This window comes from Acipenser ruthenus, chromosome 6 (genome assembly GCF_902713425.1).
Source record: "Acipenser ruthenus chromosome 6, fAciRut3.2 maternal haplotype, whole genome shotgun sequence".
NCBI lineage: Eukaryota > Metazoa > Chordata > Actinopteri > Acipenseriformes > Acipenseridae > Acipenser > Acipenser ruthenus.
Genome location: NC_081194.1, coordinates 46,873,687 through 46,892,811, shown reverse-complemented (window position 1 = coordinate 46,892,811; position 19,125 = coordinate 46,873,687). Strand labels below are relative to the sequence as shown.

The 19,125-nt window shown below is 36.6% G+C and overlaps 1 protein-coding gene across 2 annotated transcripts in view; it reads left to right on the top strand.

Annotated features, from left to right (window-relative positions):
• The first annotated feature begins 622 nt into the window (after window positions 1–622).
• Window positions 623–19,125, top strand: part of LOC117410802 (vitrin-like) — a 40,899-nt gene continuing 22,396 nt past the window's right edge. Inside the window, exons 1-8 of one of the 2 annotated variants that reach the window (XM_034017635.3) lie at window positions 623–810; window positions 12,776–12,861; window positions 13,924–13,989; window positions 14,248–14,404; window positions 14,557–14,690; window positions 15,156–15,233; window positions 17,208–17,402; window positions 18,386–18,433. In XM_034017635.3, coding sequence (XP_033873526.1) covers window positions 12,828–12,861; window positions 13,924–13,989; window positions 14,248–14,404; window positions 14,557–14,690; window positions 15,156–15,233; window positions 17,208–17,402; window positions 18,386–18,433 — 712 coding nt within the window. In that variant the 5' untranslated portion in view covers window positions 623–810; window positions 12,776–12,827. The remainder of the gene's footprint in view (window positions 811–12,775; window positions 12,862–13,923; window positions 13,990–14,247; window positions 14,405–14,556; window positions 14,691–15,155; window positions 15,234–17,207; window positions 17,403–18,385; window positions 18,434–19,125) is intronic. The other variant, XM_059025446.1, reaches the window with a different exon arrangement.

The following is a 19,125-nucleotide window of genomic DNA, read 5'->3' as shown; positions in this document are numbered from 1 at the left end:
TATATATATATATAGATAGATAGATAGATAGATAGATAGATAGATAGATAGATAGATAGATAGATAGATAGATAGATAGACAGACAGACAGACAGACAACTCATAGGCCTATAGTATGACAACTGTGTGCACATAGTGCACATGTATCGTCAGACTTGCACATTTCTCAAAACGGTAAATTTGGAGCTATAACTACAGGAAAATTTATTAAATCATTTATCATTGAAATACTAATATGAAAAAAAGAAACTCAAGCTAATCAAAAAAAATATATATTTTATCTAAGAGAATGAAATGACTGTATTCCTTAAAAGTGCCTATACTTTTATTGTCATATTTGACTAATAATAACAATTAATTCAATTCATTTTTAAACACTTTCACAAAAGCACTATTGAGAAGGGTGTAACTATTTCAGGAGTGCACTGGGATCCGTGTGGTTCTATAAGAAGTTACTATAGTAATGTCAAAATCCTGTGAATATTCTACAATAAAACTAGTGCACGAAGACAAGGAATCCCATACAGAACACATACTGAACAGCACGTGTGTGAGCCATTGTGTTGCGGTCCAGACTTAAAAGCAGGTCAATGTGCTGCTTCAGTCGCGCTCCGCACTTCACTGTGCACTGTGTGGGAAAGTTAGGTTTGTGTGTGGCTTTGATTTGCGGGAAAAGAGCGCAGAACACCCCTCACCTACACGAAGAACTGGATTTACAATAATGATCACTGGAGTTTTTGGAGCCACTGGAATTTGAAATTGACATTGCTTGACTACTGGGAACTGACTGAACACTTTAGTCAAGCACTTGTAAGTTTATTTAACTTTTTGTTTCCTAGGCAGTTTTTTTTTTTTTAATTTTGTTTTCTGCAAACACATAATTTGAAGTGCGGCTATGAATACTACCGATGTCTCCATATATTCTGTTGTGGCTCTATGTGTTGAAATTAAGATTTAACAAGTGTTAAGAATGAAATGATGTATATTTTTAGATTTTGTGTAAAAAAAAAAAAAGTTATCATAGGTTATTATATTTTTTATAGAATGTAGTGTACTGTTATAGCATGCATTTGCAATATGGTGTAAAAACCTTTTTACATTTATGACAGTTCACATTGTGAAGTGTGATGTTTAGTGTGATGGTAGAGAATGTCCATTGTTTTTCATGTTGTATATTCGGTTGAAACTGCTAGTTTATGGCAGACACAAAAAAACCGAAGCTAGGAGATTGAATATCAATATCAAACAATATCACACTTTTTACATATAATAAGCATATTCTCTTTCCATTGGTGATTGCTTTTATCGATCAAGAAATATGACAGTCATAATAATAAAACAAATTAAACGTCATATACTGTAGTTTATGCTAAATAACCTGGTTTCTTTGTTTATTTTCTAATTCTATGCAAATTAAATACAATTTGAATGCTTTGCTTACAGAATTTAAGTAAAGAAATACGTTTTTTTTTAACGGAAAAGTATTTGCTTTGTCTAAAGAAAGCTTTTGGATTAGATTTATAAGCACTTTAACTTGGCTTGTGTATAGAACTGGTACGAACATCAACCAAGCGCCTTGAGCTTGCATTTTACATAGTCTGACTAGTGATTGACTGTGAACTTGAGTCAGGAAAGTTATGGAAAGTGATCCCTCTTCAGAGTAAAAAGTGAACAACATGAAGGTAGTAAGAAAAAAATAAGTTGCACTGCCTATACTGTAAAACAGTTTGGGGAATGAAGTTTCTGCACGATTGCGAAATACACCACTGTCGAGTATTCAATTGTTATGGATAATTTTACAACTAAATGATAACCTTTATTTTTTATGTTTAGATTTAGGTATAAATTAAATTCAGACTTACCGCTGTGCATTCTCAGGATTAAATTTGTAACACTTCAGAATACATCCATGCTCAACTGTTTGATGATATGTTTAATGTTTAAAAGGGTAATTCCTGGCAAATGGATAATATTTTGGTATACCACTGTTCTTGTGAGACGGCATGCTCATTAAAATAATTTGCATACATCTGAAGAGCGGATGATTATCAATACAGGGATACCAAGATGTATGCAGATTTCTAATTTTATCTGAGAACATGGAGCAATTCTGTGGAAGAGCAGATCAATGCAAGTACTCAATAAGTGACAATAAAATGTAAGAAATGACCTCATAGAAACAAGTAAAATATATCAAACCCTTGAAGGAATTACAGCCTTATTATGTACATGTGGGATTACATTATTATTATTATTATTATTATTATTATTATTATTATTATTATTATTATTATTATTATTATTAACAACCGTATCATTCAGTACTGACACAAGACCACCCTCAGATCCACTCTGTTACCAATTTTCATTCAAAAAGTGTCTGAATACCCTGATACAGTAAAATACACTGTAAAACTGTAGACAAAACAAAAAAAAAAACAAAAAAAAAGGAAATAAATTAAAAGTTTTGCTGACACTGATAAACCACTCAAGTTTTGCATCATTACTATAGATGATTGCTTCATGAAAGCTAAAACTGGTGGCATTGCAGTTAATTGTATCTGTCTACTGGGACAAACTGGAGTTGATATATTTTTCTGGGAATACATTTGTCGAGGAAGCTTATCCAGTAACACTCTTCCTGTGGTTCTGTTCCTGTTCATCACTTAGTGCCAGTGGTTCTGTTCCTGTTCATCACTTAGTGCCTGTGGTTCTGTTCCTGTTCATCACTTAGTGCCTGTGGTTCTGTTCCTGTTCATCACTTAGTACCCCACAAGTTTTTTCTATGTTTCTGTGCTATAAGGCTGAACTTGCATTGCAAAGCACTTTTCAAAAATAGTGGGCACATCAATTTCATGTGAACATTTAAATCTGTTTTTTTTAGATATGATTAGGCCATGTAATTGTGGTTTGCCTTATTGTGGGAATAGAGCCATTTGTCAAATAACACCTGCTTCAGTTTTTTTCCAGTCTGTTGGGAAGAGAAACATACCTCGTATCCTTCAGTACTGATGTCAGAAGACAAGTTAATAAGATGCTAAATGTTAAAATCTGTCACGTTATGTTCATCAAAAGAAATCCAGTAAGAAATGAATCACTTAAAAAAAAAAAATCAGGGAAATAACTTACTACATTTCTGTTTTAAATCACCATGTGGCATTTTTATTTCGTTGTCACCTCTAAATAAGGAATGTATCCCCTAAAACCTATAATATGCAACACAGTAATGACTTCCCATGATAGTCTCCCCATAATCACTTGCATAGACTCCAGAGTACCAAATGCCACCCACCCATTCACCTACTGCCCGGTTAGTTATATTTAGTTACATCTTATTAGCCATAACACATAATAAGAGCTAAAAAGACACAATAATATATAGTTCAAGGCCAATGGTTATCACTCTTTTAAAGGACTACAAACAAGAAATAAACAAGCAACGAACCAAAAAGGTTTTCATCGCAATAGAAGTCACTGTAATACAAACATTTTTTGGTTCAACACACCTACTATAGCACTGATTGGGTGAAATGAAATGGCCATTTAAATGGTTCTCTGTTTTTAATTATGGGGATGAGGAAGGGGGAGTATCGCTAACAGATTAGGTTGCTTTGACATGATTGGCTGTCTGTGTGATTTTTGCTCCAATGGCTCCAGGTATTGTCTTGTGACCCCATAGAACACTCCAAATACTTTTCTGCTTAAAAAAGCCTGTAGAAACAAAAGGAAAATGCTGCATTAATATGGTCTATTTTCATTGGTGTGGAAGACCTAATCACTACATCACTGATATAGCTTTCAGCAGTAGCCATTTTTCCCTTCCTCAGAAAAACAGTTTAATGATTTACATTGAAAAGTAACTACCGTGTGCTATTCTCTTTACAATATTTTCAAGATGAGATCTGTCATCACCCTTCTGTCATTAATTGTTAAGAATCCATCTTTCACTACTTAAATAAAAGCCCAATATGTAACACCATCAATTATTTTAACCCCTGAAGGGTGCTGGGATGTAGCACACCCATAGTTATTTGTCTAATGACAACCCATGAATGTATTACATTGTTGCATGTAATTTATATAGTGAAATGCTCCCCTCAAAGTTCATGTAATACAGAGTTTTCCTTCTCAAACAGAGGAAGCAATATCCTGTTTGCGCTACGCTGATTAATTCATTTTGCAACATTATTAAATCAAATGTAAGCCCATCCTGTGTTCTATCCAAGTTGCAGGGAAAATGTGACTATGAGGATGGGGCCCTAAATTCTCAAGTTCATTGCAATTAACCTGTAATACATCATAATGAAATACACACTGATAGCAGCTGTAGATACAGAAATTTAACAGAGGTGAATTTAAATATAACTTCAAAGTGTTACCTGCACATGTACATGCATAGTTCAGTTTATTTCAGATTTCTGATGAAATGCAACAAAAACAAACATGTATATAAGCAATTATTTGTATGGTACAGATTTTAATCAGTAAAAAAATTGTTTGGATTAGTGACATAATCTGTAATTGATTGCATGAATGAAAAGAAAAAGGAGGCCCCAAACTGGACTGCATCGGTTTTTGCTTTCAGTACCATACCTGGCAGCAAACAGCCCAGTGACAACACTGCAGGTGAGTCCTAACTTCTACCAATCTCCACAAGTGGAAGTAAAAACCTCTACTGTGGGCCCAGGAAACACATCACATGAGTCCTGGGGCTGGTTCTCATTTGCAGATTTCGGAAGATTGGTGTATCAGCAACCAAGATACAGACTGGGTGGTCGGCATGCCACAATATGAACTGAAAATTAAGATATTGATATGGGTGTTAGTGAAGAGATCTGTTCATGCTTGTCTTAGGAATGTCCTTGACTGAGATGAGATTGACCATTTTTGACAGACATGCAATATAGGGTTTAGGTCTGGGCTGTTTCCCAGAGCTTCACCTCCTTCATGGATTCTGGGTGCAAAGCAATGCTTTGTGTAGTGTAATAAACCCCAGGCCCACCAAGTCGGGGTTATCTGCAAAGCTGATGAAAGATGTTTCTTTTGCTTTTCAGCACTTTGTTTTGCACTTTGGAGGTTGGGTAGTAACAAAGGTGCCAATATAATGGGGAAGACTGTCCAATGCATTACAGTTAGTAAAATAAACACACTGGTATTCTGCTTGATGCTTAACATCAAACAAACCTGCAGGAACAATTGTTTTTTTATTTACACTCTTTCATGAAGTTATAAAATCATGGGAATGCTTCCTACAAAATGCTTTAGAGAAGCAAACCTCCTAGATGAGTAGATTAGTAGATTACAACAGATTTAATGTTTTTGTTCTTTCAGAGAGTGGGAACTAAATCACAACAAAGGAGGTCTCTGTTTGCTACTGTAATCCTTTAGAAAATGTGTAGTTGCAACTGGAAACTGTGTCCTGATGAAATTCCATTGATAAACCTGAAGCTTGCTGCTTAAATATCTGAATCCATGTACTGTTAGACCGAGCTGTGTGAAGTTATTGAATTGCCTCTTAATGTAGAACATGTATACTTGCCTACTAGAGATGTAGCGCAATATTCTACCATAATGTGCAGTGGTCACTGATACCGTAATATAATGGGAGTCAATGGGGACAAGCTCCTGATAATAACCCTTTGGTTATTATTCGGTTAATGTCAATCACATTTATCACTCATACATTTGATTTCCACTTAATATTACAATTAGAATGTTTACATGTACAGGTAAATTAGTTGCTGTACAGTATTGAAATATTCTGAATACAATGTACAGTCGCACAATATAACACAAACAATAATGCAATTTTAACAGCTTTCTAATTATTAATGATTACAATGTATTGTACATGTGCAGTATAGTACAAAGGTATTTAAAATTCAAGCCAGCTAGATTCAAAGACTAAAAGAAAAGACGAAAGAAAAAAAAACTAAATAAACAAAACATCTCCTATAGCCTGATTATAAAACAAATAATGACTTTTATTTAATGACAGTTATAGTTTATTAAGTAAAAGGGAGAGATGCAAGATAAAGGGTTAATTTGTGTTAATGCTGCCATCTACTGGTAGAGTTACATTTATACAGCTCAGAGGTAACTGATGCTGTTACTGTGTAAGCCAAAAAATTTAGTTGAGTTTTGAACCGACACAAAAAGAGTTGTGACTGAGTTTTTCCTGACACGAATCACAAACTGCTTAAACAATAATTCAAGAAAAGGCTCCAGCCACATTCTCACATGTTTTTGGCAGGGATAGGAATTAACCCCATCCCTGCCAACCACCACCAACACACAAACCAAACAATATGTTTATTTTTAAATGATAATACAATCACCACAATAGATTTATTTTAACAGCAGGGCTTTGCCCTGCCTCACTAACTATGTGCAGAGTTCTCTTCTGCCATGCTACAGACAGCTCTGCTACTGAGAACATTCACGTTTGACTTATTGGTCATTGACATTCAGTTCATATTTATACCCTTGAACATTTTTGAACAAAGAAAACAGGGTTTTTTATTATGCTGAGAGCCCTTCTATTCATGAGACTTTGACATTTAAACCAATAAACACAAAAATTATTATACTTAAGTATCTGTTAAAGAATATAAACTTGTTTTACTCTAAAACGGTTAAACTTTGGCTGTGCCTCGTAGCACACCTTGAGGTGTTTTAATTTGATGTATTATTAATCAAATAATTATAGCAGGGAAATAAGTTTGCCTAAAGGATTGCTAGTGGGAAAACATGGACAATTCCTCATTTTAAATAGAAATAATGGTTATGTAACTCAGTTAGTACAGGGACACATGTCTGAATATTCAAACGAATATTTCTTGAAACGTGGTCAGAAGCAAAAATGACCATGTCTGTAGTGTGCGTGTTGGCTTGCTTTCTTTTTTCTCAATTCTAGGCTCCTACACAAATCCAGGAGGTTGACAGTAAATTACTTAATCCACAGAATCAATACACCACATTTCCCATGAGTCACGTTGCTCTGAGTTTTTGGATTCCATTATTAATGTAATGAAGTGAAACAATTGTTTACTTGGATAAAACCAGCTCCCTCCTCGTTCAGCTGTCAACTTCTCTCGTGACAGGCAATGGGATGTTTGTCATGCAAAATACCAAATATAAATGTTAAAACTTGTTCTAAATTGTCCAACTATCTTATCTCTCAGTACTGTACCACATATTATTCTTATACAGTAAAGTAGCTTGGATAAAAAAGGGCTGAAGACCAGTGGCTCAGTTTAGGATATTTCTGGTTATGAGTTTCTAGTATTTAGGTTCTGGCTTCTGAAGGAACAGCATGAACAGTATTACAAGCACAGCCTTTAGAAACATCATGAAAACTGTCATAGCTTTGTCATCGCCCACACCAGTTTGAACTGGAGGCACCTGAGACTGTATCTCAGTGAGGTCACTTCAATCTTGGATTCATTCTGTGGTATTTTTTTAATATATATACTATAGTTTGAGAAAGTCTTAGGCCATGAAATGACCCCTAAACAAGAGAATATTCTATAAAATATATGACCCTATTCATAAAACTTTAGGAAGTTTTAGGGATTTTTATGTTTTGTTTTTGTTTTTTTTGAGGATTGTTTTTTTAAGCCTGTTTTGATTAATTACAAAAAGTTTGCAGTTCCTGCGACCTATTGAAACTGTTTTAGAGAGGGTTCAAAGTTTACGCTCTGTCAATATAATTGGATGTTCTGAAAATGAGTCACCAATTATAAATGTAAGCAAGCAGGAGAAATGTAAGAGTAGTGGCAAATTTCTGACCTCATACTTCTATCTAAATCAGAGACTGACAGTTAGAAATACCTCTCAAAAACAAACAGTTATAAGATCTTTCTCAAAACTGTGGAGGAATCTGATGTCAGCTGTGAGAGGAGACCAGTCAAACGATGGGCAACAAGACCCGTCCTGTGACCAACCCCTGTGCATCTGGAACATGAAATTCTATAAAAACAAGCATTCATGAGCATGCAAATTAAACTCGATGCCACAATGGTGCTACTGCTGCATGTGAATGGCACTTTTACAAAACCAGAACAAACCTCTACCTTGAAGCATCCCTATAAATACAATTCAGTATTGTCTTCTTGCATTAGAATGTTTCCTCTGGGTTCTATAGTTCAAAATGTTTTTCCAGGTGCCAGATGCCTCCTGGGTAGATTCGGATTGCACTGCAGTCTTCACTACTTGCTAAAAGGTAAACTCAGTGGCCTATTTTGAAGAGAAGCCTGTCCCTGTTTGTTATGAAAAATAGTGAACCATTATCGGCAAGTCAAAACTATATCTCCTACTTATTCTGTCTAGTTATATCATTTTTAATTTTTCTTTTCAGCTAAAATGGAAGCGTTATACTCGCTTCAAAATAGGACCCTTTATATATAGTGTTTAGCTTTGTCTTCTTAAAATATTTCAGTAAAGTTAATTATTATTGTTAGTATTATTATTACTTACTGCACTGTAGTTTATTTAAATACAGTAAAACCTGTCTAATACAGCCCCTCTACATACCGACATTCTGTATAATTTGCCATCATTTTTCGGTCCAGACCAAATCCCTATTAAAATGAATGGTGTGCCGCCCTCTACAATCTGGAGCTGGTGTGGTGTTATTTTGTGTTAAAACGTGGTACACCGTGTACTGCGCTTGTCCGGGCATGCACAAATGATTTTATCTCAGAAAAGAAGTAAACAACCATCTGAAAGGGGTACGATGTATTGAGTTTGGCCCTTAAAGTTATTTTTATTATAATTATTTCACAATTCAGCAAATTACTGTGACAGCGTACCATTTTCTGGCGTTAAGCGGGTATGCGTACCACATTCTGACGACGTACCACTTTCTGACCCTACACCTGTATATTCTAGAATCTCGCATGATCAATGCAAATCTGACTGTGCAATCTGGCACTGGGTCATGTGATTTTTCTTCTCTAAGTTTAAATCTAGTATAAAAACAAAAACAAGACGTTGCGTATACACTCACAGCAAATAAATGTCTAAACATCCACACAGCAAGCTATCTCAGAAAATGTGCTCTTATCAACAAAACTGAACATTTACCAAAAACAACACAAAAAGAGCAAAGTAAAAAAATCAAAATCGCAAGGCAACATTTCAGACATACAGTAATTCTGTAATTCAGCACAATTTCCGGTCCTAATCGATGCTGGATTGTACAGATTTTACTGTATACCAATTACAGATGGCCAAGTTTTGTTCAGAGAGGTGGAATGCAAGTAAAATACATTAGGCAGGGAGGTCAATTGTCTTGTAAAATTATATTTCTACTGTTTCACCAAGGCTAGTGACATTGATATTGCCAAACCTGCAGTAGACTCTTCATTCTGAATACCTCACCTCATACAGTGAAGAAAAATGTATAGCTATTTTGCATAATTATGTTACCTGAATCTCATTTACAGTACAGCAGTCCTGCATATTTATTCTTTATTGACCTATGTTATATCTAGGGCTTCTAATTTTTGGTTTTAACCGATAAAAAACAATAAAACACCACTGATACCAAAAAAATGAAATCGGTGTACCATAAACCTTAAATATTTGCAAGCCTTTTATTATGCGTTTTTTGCGTATGAAAAAAACGAATATCACATTCCACTTACAATACATACTTTGTATATTGCAACAGGTCGCCAACATTTCTGGAGCAAAATAGGTTTTATGGGTGTGATTCGCCAAATATTTTGGCAACCTCCACACCTCACCCTCTCTTAACTGGAGTCCCCCAAGGGTCAGTCTTGGGTCCTCTCCTGTTCTCTCTCTACACCCGCTCCCTGGGCCCCCTCATCGCATCCTATGGTTTCTCATACCATTTCTATGCTGATGATGCTCAGATGTTCCTCTCCTTCCCCACCTCTGACTTCACCATCTCCTCCCGTATCTCTACCTGTCTGTCTGCTATTTCCTCCTGGATGCACTCGCATCACCTCAAACTCAACCTCTCTAAATCTGACCTCCTTTTCTTTCCCCCTCCTCTGATCTCTCTATCTCTGTTCCTCTGGAATCTACCACACTCTCTCCCTCTTCCTCCGCTAAGAACCTTAGAGTCACCCTGGACCCCTGCCTCTCTTATTCCCAGCACATCTCCACTCTGGCACGCACTTGCCGATTCTTCCTGAGCAACATCCGAAGAATCCGACACTTCCTCACCAACTATGCTACCCAGCTCCTGGTCCAGGCCCTGGTACTCTCCCGCCTAGACTACTGCAACTCCCTCCTGGCTGGCCTCCCTGCGTCCGCCACCCGTCCGCTCCAGCTCATCCAGTCTTGTACTAGCCTACAGATGCCTTGACCAGACTGCACCCAGCTACCTCCAGACACTCATCTCTCCCTACACCCCCACTCGACCTCTCCGCTCCACCTGCACTAGAAGATTGGCTCTACCTCCGCTACGCTCCCCTGCCTCCCGAGCCCGCTCCTTCTCCACCCTTGCTCCACAGTGGTGGAACGACCTTCCTACAGATGTCAGGACTGCCCAGTCCCTGACCACATTCCGGCGCCTCCTCAAGACTCACCTCTTCAAACAGGACCTGTAGAACTCCTCTGTTTGTATCCTGGGACACTATCACCCTTCATTTAAATGTGCTTTATTTTGCTCTTATCTGCCCCCTATTTTACTGCATTTAATCCTGTACTTCAGAATACTGTAATCTGCCAAGTGTTTAACCTGTAGTACTTTGTATTTAATCATATCCTGATGTAACTATCACTATTTAATCATATCCTGATGTAACTATCACTGTTATCTGCTGTATTATTGAATTGTGGTTTGTCACACTTCTACTTTGCTTGAACAAGTGTTATTGTATTTCCTGCTCTTATTGTATTACTAACTATTGTATTGTAACACTTGAAATGTATTTGCTTACGATTGTAAGTCGCCCTGGATAAGGGCGTCTGCTAAGAAATAAATAATAATAATAATAATAATAATAATAATAATAATAATAATAATAATAATAATAATAATAATTATTTATTGCTTTATATCCAATAAACACCAGAACAACACTGAAAATGGTTACTCAATTCAAGTTGGCATGACCCATGAAATAAATAAATAAATAACTTTCCCACTGCAGTTGGTCAATGTCCCTCCTTCCTGACTTGTATCTCACATTGATTCGTTCTGAATACTTTAATCCCACCCAAACTACTGAGTGGTAGCAAAATAACAAACGATTTAAATATAACTCGAAAATAGCTCAAAATAAGCACCCAAAAATGAAATTAATAAAAACAGAAAAACAGAAGCCCTAATTATAATCTGGCTCTGTCTGAAGCGCAATGGGAGGTCAACTGGCTTGCCCAAGTTTGCGTCAGAGCCTTTTCCTTGGTCCTAACAATTAGACCAAACTACAGAGTGCTTGCATTTATGAATTTTCAGTTCCTTGTCACGGACAGCGCGCCAAGCTTTATATAAAGTGGAGGTTAGGACCTTCTCATTTTTTCGCTAGGCACCATTTTGGATCACACTGTTCTGTGTTTATGTGGTTGAATTCTAACTGTGTAAGTAAGTGGCTGTTTCATAGTCTGAGAGATGATAAAAAATTATATCCACATAATCTCCACCCCTTCCTCTAAACCCTGGAAACTGAAGGGTTAACAAAATTCCTTATACAGGTCCATTCATCCTAAAAGAAATACTGTTGATTTCTCTGTACTCACTCTTGTCTCCCACCCTCCCAGTTATTTCCAACCACCCCTTATATCCCCTCGTTCCACCGCCCCTTACGCCAGACCCACGCCCCCACGTCTTTCGCACCATCCTTGCAACCCATTCCCCTACACACATACACCATGCAACCCCTGCACACACACAATTTCAACAATTTACATTACTTATCATTAGGCTTGCTACTTTTCAATTGTAATCGATAAAGCTCGTTAAACGTCGAATTCCCAAAAAATATGAGTTCGACTGAAATAAACGTCGGAAAAAAAACCCGCTAATTTTTTTTTCTTACCAAAAATAATAATTTAAGAAATTATCTCGTCTGTGTAGTTTTTATACTTGTTGTCTGTCCCGTCTCCGTTCCGCTCTGAATAGCTGTGGTTGCTGTCAGTCAAATCAGTGGGGCCTTAATAGGCTAGTGTAGTTTCACCATCAGCCATTTCATCCTGTCCTGACAGATCTCGTTGGCTGAAGCAGAGTTAGAATGCTCTCATTCGTTTAAATGACTGTCAATCATCAGACTGATTGTGCACTTTCATTTACCAGCTATAGCCTGTCATTCAAAGCGCCTACTTTGAAATTAGCGGGTTAAGGTGTAGTAAGTAAGCGTTTGCTGTTATAGTTATATACGGTGACAGTTACTAGTTTGATTTGGAAATGTGTAGGATCTATATCTAGGTATAGCTTCGCTGTGACCAAACGTTATTTCAATTAGAATGTTGGTAACCATGGTTTTGTTGTATGTCGACCATGATAAAGGGGTTTCTCTAAATGAAACGTTTCTCAATGGCATAAAAAGTATGTTTTCTTTTAAGCATAAAGGTGGATTTCACCCATGCTCTGCTTGAATTGAAAAGTAAAGATCCAAAAAAAACCTGGTAAATTCTTTCAAAAAAATAAAAATGGAATAGTAGCAAGCCTACCTATATTGCACATCCCCGATTCCACCCCCAGGATCGCTACAATATTCATGTATTTTCTTGTCTTTGTTATCCCTATCCTTATATGATGCATATTAATCAATATCACTAAAGTTTGTGTTTCTTTCTTCAGTTGGGGCAGTGAAGAATTTAACTGGTCCAGGGAACACTGTTCAGATTGCAACATGAGCAGGTCAACCCTTGCAACCATTACGTTTGGTAGGCACTTTTAAAATCAAGATTTACATATTTGTTTGCTCTTCATACAAATATCAATGATACACTAAAACTTTCAGGTTTGTGTTAAGAACCTTTCATATAATTGTAAAGAAATTTGGTGCAGGCAAAGCACAATGTTCTGGGGTTTTCAGAATCTAGGTCATGGTGTGCTACTGAAGGCTTTATCATAGGAATCACTTGTCTCTGTGGTTTTCATTTAAACTATGTGTGGGCTTTTATTATAATAAACTGTTCAACATGCTTTGGTTAAAGGTCATGATGACCTGCTATTAATCATACATTCACCTGTATATATTATATAGCCAGTAAGGATCTGTCTAAACCTATTTCTAAAAGTACTGTAGCTTTGTTAGCAGAATTTTGGACTGGAAACACCAGTATTGTTTTTTTTTTCTTTTGTTGAAGCCTCAATAAAGCATATTTCTTTTTATTTAAATACGTAGCTACTTGTGCATCTCTAAACCCAGCTTCCATAGACTTTCTTTAGCTCAAGTTGTGGAGAGTATCAAAATATGGGTGTACAACCAGTAATATACAAACAATTTATCACACTTACATTTTTACATGAACATACCGTGGATGTAAATCACAGTGGTTTACTTTTCATTGAATCTAATTTGGAATCTCATTCAGAATCTGGACCCTTATGCACAGATTGTGTCTGTCTGGCCATCCGACTCTACATGATGAATGCGAAAACTGCTTGTAATGCTCACAAATCTTTTTTTTTTTTTTTCTTATCATTGACTCCTACTTCTGGTTTCACAGATCCCCATTAACAATCATCTTTGACTGCCTAAAGTAACATAACTATTGCTAATGGGGGTCTGTAAAACCAGCTGTTAGCATTTATTGTAAGATTATGAATATGTGTGTGCAATGGCTTTCTGTTTATGGCCGTGGAGTGATATGAAAGTATGGGAAATGAAAAGTAAAAAGTTAAATAATGTTGTCTTTTTAATTTATTACAACTTTTTGGTATAAACGGACTGACTAAATAATAATTAAATACATGTGCTGTGTGCTCTCTTTATCATACAGCTTTATTGCTAGTCTGTGCTGATGGAGCAAAAGAAAATGGCAAAAAGAACAAAAAGCCAAAACAGAGTAAGTATGTAACATCAGATTAGGTTGCATACCACTCGTCATGATGCTTATTTTGCAAAACAAGAACAGTTTGGATGAGAAACAAACCATTAAGAAGCTGTTGGATAAATTAACACCAGTAGAAAGCTGCACCATGGGACCTAAAACGCTATAAATGTAATGCAAATATGGCCCTTGATCTTGTGCAGGCTAATATTTTTTGTAATACTATTTTTCTAAGCCATGATGACTATATTTTTCTTTTGTCTTCATTCGTAGTTGTACCGTTTATAAATTGTGACATCCGGGCAGGGAAGATCAGTATCCCAGAATTCATGGCGAGGTGTCCTGCAGGTTGTCAGGAGATGAAACAGCCTGTGTACGGCACGGATATCTATGCCTCCATTTCCAGTGTGTGTAACGCTGCTCTTCACAGGTCAGAAACCACAGAATATATCTGACAAGCTACAAACCGTAGTGATATCGGTTTGAATCCTGTGTAAAGTTAATCTCTATTATGAGATTCTAGCTAACATTCAGAAACTGCTTCTGTCTTTTATTATTAAATGTATATATATTTTTTGGCAGTGGTGTAATGACTAATGCTGGAGGTAAGATCCTTGTGAAGAAGGTCGCTGGACAGGCCTCTTACAGAGGCAGTTTCTCCAATGGCATCCGATCCATGTCTCTTCCTAAGTGGCGAGAGTCATTCATCGTGTCTGGTAATCCCACCCTTCATCAACCATACAATATATAATTTAAGTCTATTATGAAAAATATCATATCATAGTATGTAGTTAGATCACTTGCATTTTTTTTTGCATAATTATTACTTTACATTACTTATGGAAGTTTTAACACATGTAATTAGTGGCACCATAATTAAAATGTAATCCTATGGTTTCTGTAATTCAGTAATATTTGTTTTTTGAACTGCAGTTTTAATGTATTAATTTGCCTTTTGACTGTGTAAATTCCATCTGGTTAACCAGGAACTAACAATTGCTTAGTGAATAGTCTGCAAGTGCAAAACAGAAAAAATGTCAAATTCTCCTGTAATATATGGCTCTCAAACTCTAGGACTCCATGTTTATACTAGTAAATTCATTGAGGTGCTATCCTATCAAGATACAACTAGATAACTAGATGACTGCTACCCTTATAACCATTTGTGTTGTGTTTCTCAGCTGGTAAAGCAAAGAAAGGAGTGACCTACCCATCAATCCTTGAATTTCTACCTTCAACGTCTGAAGTTGTAAGAACAGGTGAGATATGGATGTAAATGTTTCTTTAAAGCAAAGATTGTATTCCCATATAGCTAATAAAACCTAGAAGATGTGTTATGTGTAAAAGGACATTTGTCAGGTGTTTGGCCAGTTGGTTAGATTGTTAATGATATGATGAAAATTGATTTTCTTATAGAGACAGCCACAAATTAGCCTTAGACTGGTCTAACTGTCACCACAATAGTGCAGGCCTAAGAGCCAAGAAAGGCAGATAAGCTGCGTACCTGCTGTTCTTACGCATTAAAAAATCTGAAAAACTCACTAAATCACAATGTAATGCATAAATACACATAGCAATTTTGCTGCACAGCTTGTCTGCCTCCCCTACCGCCTCCCCTAAAACTTCCACTAACAACTACATCTCCCAGAATACAATGTCTACAGTTACTAGGAAACTGTACACAAGCAAAACAAACCCAACAAACATTATCCAATCTCTGGCTAGCCCTGTTGTCTTTGCAGCCAATCACAACAATAATAAAAAAAGGTGCCTATAATATTAAACAAACTGTTTCTTATAACTTATTATTTATTTCTTAGCAGATGCCCTTATCTAGGGTGACTTACAATTGTTACAAGATATCACATTATTTTTACATACAATTACCCATTTATACAGTTGGGTTTTTACTGAAGCAATCTAGGTAAAGTACCTTGCTCAAGGGTACAGCAACAGTGTCCCCCACCTGGGATTGAACCCACGACCCTCTGGTCAAGAGTCCAGAGCCCTAACCACTACTCCACACTGCTGCCCCATTAATGCATTGCCTTATTTTATTTATCTGTATGGCTTTATATTGACGTTTTAACATGTTCACTGAGTTTAAGAATGTAATGTTAAAATATAAGTAACGTAATGAATTTGCAGACAGTAGCGGTTTTAGGCAAATACTGCCCATGCAATTGCACTGCTAAGGTCTTCTCTCGTTGATCAACGAGTGAGCACTGATACAAAGCGAAGTGGGCAAAGATTTGTGATTCATGCCAAAATGAAATCTGATCAGAATGAAAGCTCGGCCAATCAACAAGAAGTGATTATACTGACGTTAATGGTGGTCAATGGCAGCTAACAGAAACAGAAGCAGTATGAGGAAACAGAATGCAAGCAGCAGGAACTGTGCTGAATGAAAGCACATTTGAGAAACGTTGCGCAAGTGGACTATGTGAGTGGATGGAATGCATCCGTGTTGGATGAAAATCAGATTAAATAAGTCCTGGTACCCATTACCGGCATCAAAATAAGTCCTGGTATTGAGTACCGGTGAGTACCGGCAGAATTTCACCCCTGCTTGAGTTGTTACATCAGCTTCTTTATCTGCTGACTGATGAGGTATGTGTTTAAAGAGGCTAACGTGTTTCTCCTCAAGTCTGACCCAGGAAGATATTCAGATGAAAATGTGTTGTGATTTGTTTCATTATGACGTTTGAGGTTGCTCACCTTGTACAGACTACGTGTGTAAGCGTTTTGTTGCAGAGGAGACACAGAAGTTTACCACTGCTTTCACTGAAAGCAAACTCTTCCTCCCATTCTAGCTTAAAGTCTCATACTTTCCTTTGTTACTCGAGGATGGTTTGCTCAATGCCATTGTCTTCATGAATCGAACAAGTACTTAATTCAGCATTATGAAATTCACTTTCAGCTGCACATCCGGCTTTCACTCATGACAGTGTTGCCAACTTTTCACATCTGAAAGTCACTAGATCAGCCTCAATAAGTCGTTATTTTAAAGCAAAAGTCTCCAAACAATCATTAGTACATAGTATGCAGTGGTGTAGTCCTAAATCAAGAAGTACAGAAATGTAATTTCACAAATTATTTAAATTCAAATTTATTTTGGATTCAGTATTCTTTTGGAAGCACGACAACAATAAGCAAACACTTGTGTATGCATGTAGTGTGTAGAACTATGTTATGAACAAACAAAGAGTAATTCAGCTTTCTTTTGGAAGTAGGACAAAAAGAAGTCAAGGCCTCTCCAGCAACAACTACCCATCAAACCACAACGACTCTAGAGCCAACGACTACAACTCCTGAACCCACAACCACCACACCCAAACCAACGACCACCACCACCATTCAGCCACCTACCACGACAACTATTACCACTGTTAAACCCCGTGCAGCCGCACACAAAGTCAGAGAAGCAGGTTAGTCGCTGGGAAGAGGTTGTGTCACACAGACAGCAGATTGATTGGAATGGTTGTGAAGTTGTGTGGTTGGGTCAACAAGTATGAGAGAAAAATTAAGTTTGAGTAAAATCATATATTTTACTCGTAACACAGTTTCAAGAATGTTCAGTTACAGCAGTTTAAAAATAACTTAAAGTGTATCTGTTCTTGTCAGATCCCAAGCTATTCCATTACTCTTTCAAAATATACTATTTAATTTAATACAGCACTTATTGAATTACTGTAAACTATTAATAATGTGAATTATTTGAAATGTGATATTCACAGACTAAATTGTCAGCTCCTTGCCAGCCTGCCAGTTATGTAAATCTTTGTGCCTTTGTTTCTCTGAAAAAACAGAATAATAGCAGACTGCAGTTTAAGGACTGGTAATAAAATTGACGTTAAAACTCAAGAGACTACACCAGTGATGCTACTTGTTCTTGTCTGTCCAGTTTAGTTCAACTTAAAGCAAAGTTGAATGTAATGCCAAATTATATAAGTAAAGAGTTCATTGACAGCACAGCAACAGAAGCCTGTCTCTAAAAACCAAGACCTTAAAACAAGGAATGACCAAAACTCTCACAGCTATACCTACAGTGTGCATATAGTGTAAATGGTGACAGCAGTCCCCCCTGTCTAGTATAATTTCCTTGACTTCACTTCAGAAGTTATACACTCAGAAGACTGTTATCACTTCGTACACTCAATGCACCCTTTGGTTAAGTAACATTAGAGTAAATTTATTCTGTACCTGCTTAACTGTCCAAGGCATGTTAGTAAGATTAAATTAGTAAATGCCACATCAGTAAATATTCACAGTATTCAAATATTTACTCCGCAGAGCTATCTGTCGTGTCCGCGGCAGTCTTTTGAGCATGCCAGTCTGTCTTTTACAATCAGGCCTTTGAGGATTAAGCAGTAGTATTAAATGCTGGCTTTATGCTGTATTTCTGATTCAGGTAGCAATCACCCACTCTATGCCTCTCTAATCACAGCTGCAAGTTCAAGTAAGTGCAGTTCTCAATGGCTGTGTCTATGGTGTATTGTTTGATGTCTTGGGTTAGGTGCCCCCTGTGCTGGTTGCATGTTACTTCTTTTGTTTCCCCTGTGCCATCTGTCTGTGTTTGTCTGTGTGTTTAGGTGCATCAGGATATTTCTGAATGCTTGTACATATAGTCAATGCCTAACATGTTAATAATTTAATGTAAACGAATGTACAGATATCAACTCATAAATAAATAACATAATGTGATAACAACAAAAACATATATTCCAATAGAAAACGATGCTCTTTTGTTAACATTTAAAATGATTTAAATCTGGTAATACTAATCAAATAATCTTATATTAATAATGTACCGGTAATAATATAATTTATATTTTTCTGTACACTTCATTTTTTACAGTTCAGTAAGTTAAGTCAGACCTACATTAGACTGAAATAGAAAATTATGTCAAGCAAGGTCAATCTTGATGACACAAACAGTAAACAGCAATGGCTTGCAGATTTAACCAGAGGTACTGTAGCAATTCCAGACATGAATACTGCTGCCTGGTGTGGAGCTTATTATTAGTTTAACAGTGTTTCCAAGAATACCGGTACATTCGGATTTAGCCGAGTGGACCCTGTGTATTAATTTCTAATTTTGGATCTCATTACTGATAAGGTATATGATCTGAATTTGAAGGTTTTATTCTG